Here is a 6000-nt window from a genome sequence, read left to right as displayed (position 1 = left end):
CTTTCCGCTCGGTGGGGGTCTGCTTCTCCCTCCCCCGCCACTCACTCGCTCAAACACATCATTGTTTTTTAAGACAAGTCCCCAGGAAGCTATTGAACTGTTACCGGACTCAACTAGCGATGTAAAGCGACCCATCTTCCGTCCCAACCAACAGCTGTCCTATTTTCCGGCGTCTACGATATTTCGTCCCGGGTTGGCCCGACGTGGGTACAAATTCCCGTCGAAGGCGTCTACGTCGGGCCTGCGGCCACGGGGCCCTGGGGCAGCCGGGTCGGCACCACCAGCGCTTCGCCAAGCGCCAAGCACCCGCCCGCCCAAGCCGCAGAGCCGGGGTCCGGGGGCGGAGCTGCGCGGGCCTCGCGTCGTCCGGCGGCGGGGAGGGAGGCTGACGCCGCGCGGCCCCGCACCCCCGCACCCCCGCATCCCGGCTCTGCGGGGCCGCTGCTTCTGAGGGCAAGAGTCCGGGCTCACGTCTCTGTTGGATGAGCTCAGCGGTTTCCGACGACAGGCGGCAGCTTCGCAGCCGGACCCAGTCTCGTGGCCGCCCAAGGCCGCTCAGCCCCTTCTCCCCGAGCCAGGAGACCTGCGGGGCCGGCCCTTCCCTGGGACGCGGCACCGCCCCCAGGACGCCCGCCGGCTCCTCGGGCCCCGCCCGCCCCGCCCGCCCCGCAACCGCCCTCACGTGCCGCCCAGTCAGGACGCCGTTGGCCGCGCCACGTGCAGGCCCTTCGCGCCCGCCGAGGTGTTCTTCCGCCCGGCAGAGGTACGCGGCCCTGCCCGCGGCGACGGCCCCAGGCGGACGGCGACGGACGGCGAGCAGCGCGGCTCCGCGGGCCCCAGGAGCGGAGGCAGCTGGCGGGGCGGCGGCCGCAAAGTCCCGGCGCGGAGGGATCCGGCGCGGGGTGGCGGTTGGCGGGGCGGCGCGGCGGGGCGGGGCGCGGCGCTGAGGGGACCGGGGTCGGGGTCGCGGCGCTGGACCTGCGGCGGTGGCGCCGGCCTGGTGAGGAGGGGTGCGGGCCGCGGGGTGCGGGCCTGGGCGGAGGGCGCCCGGCGCTGCGGGGGCTTCGGGCAGGCCCGGGGTCAGAGGTCAGGCTTCCGCACCGTCTGGGTCGGGGGCGTCCCTGGGCTCCCTCAGGGAGGGGCGTCACCGGGGCACCGTCTGGGTCGGGGCGTCCCTGGGCTCCCTCAGGGAGGGGCGTCACCGGGGCACCGTCTGGGTCGGGGGCATCTCTGGGCTCCCTCAGGAAGGGGCGTCACCGGGGCACCGTCTGGGTCGGGGGCATCTCTGGGCTCCCTCAGGAAGGGGCGTCACCGGGGCACCGTCTGGGTCGGGGGCATCTCTGGGCTCCCTCAGGGTGGGGGCGTCACCGGGGCACCGTCTGGGTCGGGGGCGTCCCTGGGCTCCCTCAGGGAGGGGCGTCACCGGGGCACCGTCTGGGCCGGGGGCGTCCCTGGGCTCCCTCAGGGAGGGGCGTCACCGGGGCACCGTCTGGGTCGGGGGCGTCCCTGGGCTCCCTCAGGGTGGAGGCGTCACCGGGGCACCGTCTGGGTCGGGGGCGTCCCTGGGCTCCCTCAGGGTGGGGGCGTCACCGGGGCACCGTCTGGGTCGGGGGCGTCCCTGGGCTCCCTCAGGGTGGAGGCGTCACCGGGGCACCGTCTGGGTCGGGGGCGTCCCTGGGCTCCCTCAGGGTGGAGGCGTCACCGGGGCACCGTCTGGGTCGGGGGCGTCCCTGGGCTCCCTCAGGGAGGGGCGTCACCGGGGCACCGTCTGGGTCGGGGGCGTCCCTGGGCTCCCTCAGGGAGGGGCGTCACCGGGGCACCGTCTGGGTCGGGGGCGTCCCTGGGCTCCCTCAGGGTGGAGGCGTCACCGGGGCACCGTCTGGGTCGGGGGCGTCCCTGGGCTCCCTCAGGGAGGGGCGTCACCGGGGCACCGTCTGGGTCGGGGGCGTCCCTGGGCTCCCTCAGGGTGGAGGCGTCACCGGGGCACCGTCTGGGTCGGGGCGTCCCTGGGCTCCCTCAGGGTGGAGGCGTCACCGGGGCACCGTCTGGGTCGGGGGCATCTCTGGGCTCCCTCAGGGTGGGGGCGTCACCGGGGCACCGTCTGGGTCGGGGGCGTCCCTGGGCTCCCTCAGGGAGGGGCGTCACCGGGGCACCGTCTGGGTCGGGGGCGTCCCTGGGCTCCCTCAGGGAGGGGCGTCACCGGGGCACCGTCTGGGTCGGGGGCATCTCTGGGCTCCCTCAGGGTGGGGGCGTCACCGGGGCACCGTCTGGGTCGGGGGCGTCCCTGGGCTCCCTCAGGGAGGGGCGTCACCGGGGCACCGTCTGGGTCGGGGGCGTCCCTGGGCTCCCTCAGGGTGGAGGCGTCACCGGGGCACCGTCTGGGTCGGGGGCGTCCCTGGGCTCCCTCAGGGTGGGGGCGTCACCGGGGCACCGTCTGCGTCGGGGGCGTCCCTGGGCTCCCTCAGGGAGGGGCGTCACCGGGGCACCGTCTGGGTCGGGGGCGTTCCTGGGCACCCTCAGGGAGGGGCGTCACCGGGGCATCGTCTGGGTCGGAAGGCGTTTTGGGGCACCTTCAGGGTGGGGGCGTCACTGAGGCACTGTCTGGGTCGGGGATGTTCCTGTGCACCCTCAGGGTTGGGGGGTCATCGGGCCACCCTCTGGGTCCGGGGGCGTTCCTGGGCACGCTCAGGGTGGGGGGCTGTTATCTGAGCACCATCTGGGTCCGTCGGCGTTCCTGGGCATGCTCATGGGGGGGCATTATCTGGGCATTGTCTGGATCAGGGCACATTCCTGTACATGCTCAGGGTCAGTGTCATTTTCTGGGCAGTGCTGCTCAGGGTTTGGGGAGGCACTATCCAGTTCGGGCCGTGTGTGGGCCAGAGGGCATTCCCCCACATTGCCCAGGGTCAGGAGAGTAGGGACACCTCTTGCCCTGCTGTCCTGCAGCCCACAGGGGTGGGATCGGGGTGGCATTGCCCCCTGGATGGACAGCAGTTTGCCCGGGCCCCATTTCTAGCTGGGATGATGGTAAGAAGCACCATGTCCGCATCTCACTTAAGGGGGACCGTGTGGTTTGTTGCCCATCGGAGGTGTCCTGTGGTTGGAAGGACACAGCTGGGAAGCACAGCTATGGGGGACTGCCCTCCAAACGGGGCCTGTGTGCCCCACCTGTGAGTGGTTACCTGGGTGTCTCTAGTGATGTGAGAATCACCTGCTGGCACACCAGACTTGGTAGCTCTGGGAGCATGGACCCCTTCTGCCTAATTTGCATTTCCAAGATGTTCCAGATGTCGCTGAGATCGCATTTTGAGAACTGCACTGTAAAAATACCGGACAAGACAGTTGAGCTTATGTCTGCTTTAAAGGAGGAACCAACCCAAACTTAGCATTACTGCCAGGCTAGGTGCTGGGACCAAGCCACAACTAGCAGCCTAGTCTGCAGGGGTGTGGGAGGAGAAAGGGAATCACCGTGCAGTGCAGTGTGGTAGGTGTGGTAACACAGGTGGGGAGGGGAGGGCACACTAGCAAAGGCTGTTCCACGGTGCACAGTGAGTCATGGAGCTTCTGTCGGTGATGTGTGGAGGAAGAGAAGTCTGCTGATTGTGCACACCATCCCTAGGACACCTGAGCGTGTACGGCAGCAGGCCCCGTGTGCAGGCTGTCATCCTAGTACAGACAGTAGAAATGCACAAAAGTGTAAGATGGTTCTAACATGTTGGCAACCCAGCACATCGTATTCTATAACCAACTTTGGAAATTATTGAGTGAGAGTCAAATTGCGAAGGTTCTTAGGATTTGGTGAGTTCACACATTTGCAGAACACAATAAGAAGTCAGGTCTTTCACAATTGGAGAATATAATTAGATTTGCCTCTCTAGGAAGGCCCTCATGAGAATTTTAGAAGCTGTGAAACTGAAAAAGATGAAAACCTGATTTAAACCAGAATGATCTTAAATGTAAATGATGTTGTAGGCTTCCCCTCTGTATTTAGAACCTTCAGTGGTGTCTTGTGGCAGTGAAGGTGGAATCTGAGCTCCCCGTTGCCTACAAGGCCCACGCATCCTGACCCGGCATCCCTCAGGCTGCACCCATTCCCCCTTTTTACTGTGCTGAAGCCACACAGGGCATCTGTCAGCTCTGCAGGTGAGCCACTCTCCACACTTAGCTCTTTTCTAGAAGTCTGCTACCAAATGCCTGCCACTTCCTGATCCTCTTGTATCTGCTTATGTAGTGACCTCACAGGAGGCAGGCACCAGGATGTAAAGTAGCTCCTGCCTGCTTTTCTATAAGAACATTCTGCTTGTTTCCTTCATTAAACTTGGGACAATTTGTAGTTAAAATCTTACCTGCCTTTCCCACTGGGACTAAGATGTGTGGAATGTTCACTGTATGCCCAGTGCTTTATAAGCCCTTCCTGTGTGTCCTCATTGAACCACACGCTGGAGCTATGTGGCAGGTTAATAAAACTCTTGTTTGACACACGAAGACATGGATCTGAGGTTCTGTCCCTTCTGTGAAGGAGTCAGGTTCAGGCAGACTAGCTCTGAGGCCTCCACTCTGCATGATCTGATATGGCTTTCTGCTCTGGGGTGGGGGTGGAGGGTATCTCTGATGCCTGATAGGTGTTGTTGAGATGGAGAGCACTGTTGGGTCAGAAGGAGTAGAAGCAACAGAGGAGGCTTTGAGAGATAAAGGACTCCATCCTTTTTCCTTAGAGGCACAGTGAGTGGTCTTGCCACTTACCAAGAATGAAATTGTGGGACATAAATGATGTACTGAGAAAGATAGTGGTTTGGGTACATTTAAGCTACATGTGGCTCTGTGGGTGGACCCAGGAGGGTGCGGTGAGGGCCTGACCTCAAACATGACACCTGGGTCCATTTACATACTTTCCCACATGTGAAAGAGCTAGTGACTGACCTCCATGTTGCAGATTTTCCTAAGTGGTTAAAATAGTAATTCAATGAAAAAGGAAAAGCTGTATTAAAACAAGTTCTGCACTTTAGCCCTGCTACCCAGCGTGCTGCCCAATCTACATAAGTACTTCTGTTTGTTGAAGGTAGGGCCATTGCCTTAAACTCTGTTACGAGAGGCTAGAAAAATATGTGATGATTCAGGAGCTTATTGTGGAGTCCTAAATATTTGTTCCAAAGAAATATTGCAGAAACAGTAAAATGTAATTGTGTATGTTGAGTATTGTCTTTACTGTTATTTCCCCTCAAGGAAAAAAAATGACTGGGCGAGCCAGAGCAAGAGCCAGAGGACGAGCCCGTGGGCAGGAGACGGTGCAGCACGTGGGTGCCACTGTGGTGAGTGCTGTACCTTTCACCTGCAGTGTCCTCGAAAAACAAAAACTTGCTCCATCTTTATCGGCATAGATTATTAAAATAAATTTAAAAACTGTGTCCTGTGAAGGATATAGTAGCTATACAAGGATGATGCTGTTCTATTTCCTGAGCATCTGAAAAGCTGCTTCTTTAGTTAGTGACCTTTTTCTTTTAATTTACATTTAGTTAATTAACAGTGTATTAGGAATTTTAGACGTAAAGGTCAGTGATTCATCAGTTACATATCACACCCAGTGCTCATCACATCACATGTCTCCCTAACACCCATCACCGGTTAGTGAGCCTTCTTGAAGAAACTTCTTTAGAGGAATACAATATTTGGTTACTAACCTAGATCAGTTTTGTTTGAATATCTTAGACTTGTTGAAGACTGTTTTCTCTGACCTGTGACTTTTTGACATGAAAAGAATGCTGTTTGTTTGCATATCCCATAGAGTCAGCAGCCTGGCTATGTGCAGCCCCGGCCTCAGCAGCCCGTGGCCGAAGGGGAATTAGTTGGCCGTGGACGCCAGAGAGGAGCAGTAGGAGCAGCGGCCAAGTCACAAGGTGAAGGGAAAGTGCACAGACTTCGTGTGTGCACATGTGCAGTAGTAGTAGTAGATGTGAAGTGGTAACCAGTGTGTGGGGTCTTGATAAAAACGGGGTTCCAGCA

At 60.3% G+C, this 6000-nt stretch overlaps 1 protein-coding gene across 4 annotated transcripts in view; it reads left to right on the top strand.

Moving 5' to 3' along the window:
- The first annotated feature begins 937 nt into the window (after nucleotides 1–937).
- PIWIL1 (piwi like RNA-mediated gene silencing 1) overlaps nucleotides 938–6000 on the top strand; it is a 31086-nt gene continuing 26023 nt past the window's right edge. For 3 of the 4 annotated variants that reach the window (XM_038574732.1, XM_038574731.1, XM_038574729.1), the window contains exons 1-3: nucleotides 938–1000; nucleotides 5224–5309; nucleotides 5783–5894. In XM_038574732.1, coding sequence (XP_038430660.1) covers nucleotides 5232–5309; nucleotides 5783–5894 — 190 coding nt within the window. In that variant the 5' untranslated portion in view covers nucleotides 938–1000; nucleotides 5224–5231. Of the gene's footprint in view, nucleotides 1001–4007; nucleotides 4144–5223; nucleotides 5310–5782; nucleotides 5895–6000 lie in introns of those variants that run through there. The other variant, XM_038574730.1, reaches the window with a different exon arrangement.

This window comes from Canis lupus, chromosome 26 (genome assembly GCF_011100685.1).
Source record: "Canis lupus familiaris isolate Mischka breed German Shepherd chromosome 26, alternate assembly UU_Cfam_GSD_1.0, whole genome shotgun sequence".
Taxonomy (NCBI): domain Eukaryota; kingdom Metazoa; phylum Chordata; class Mammalia; order Carnivora; family Canidae; genus Canis; species Canis lupus.
The sequence above is the reverse complement of the archived record's forward strand: the minus strand, read 5'-3'. Positions and strand labels throughout refer to the sequence as shown.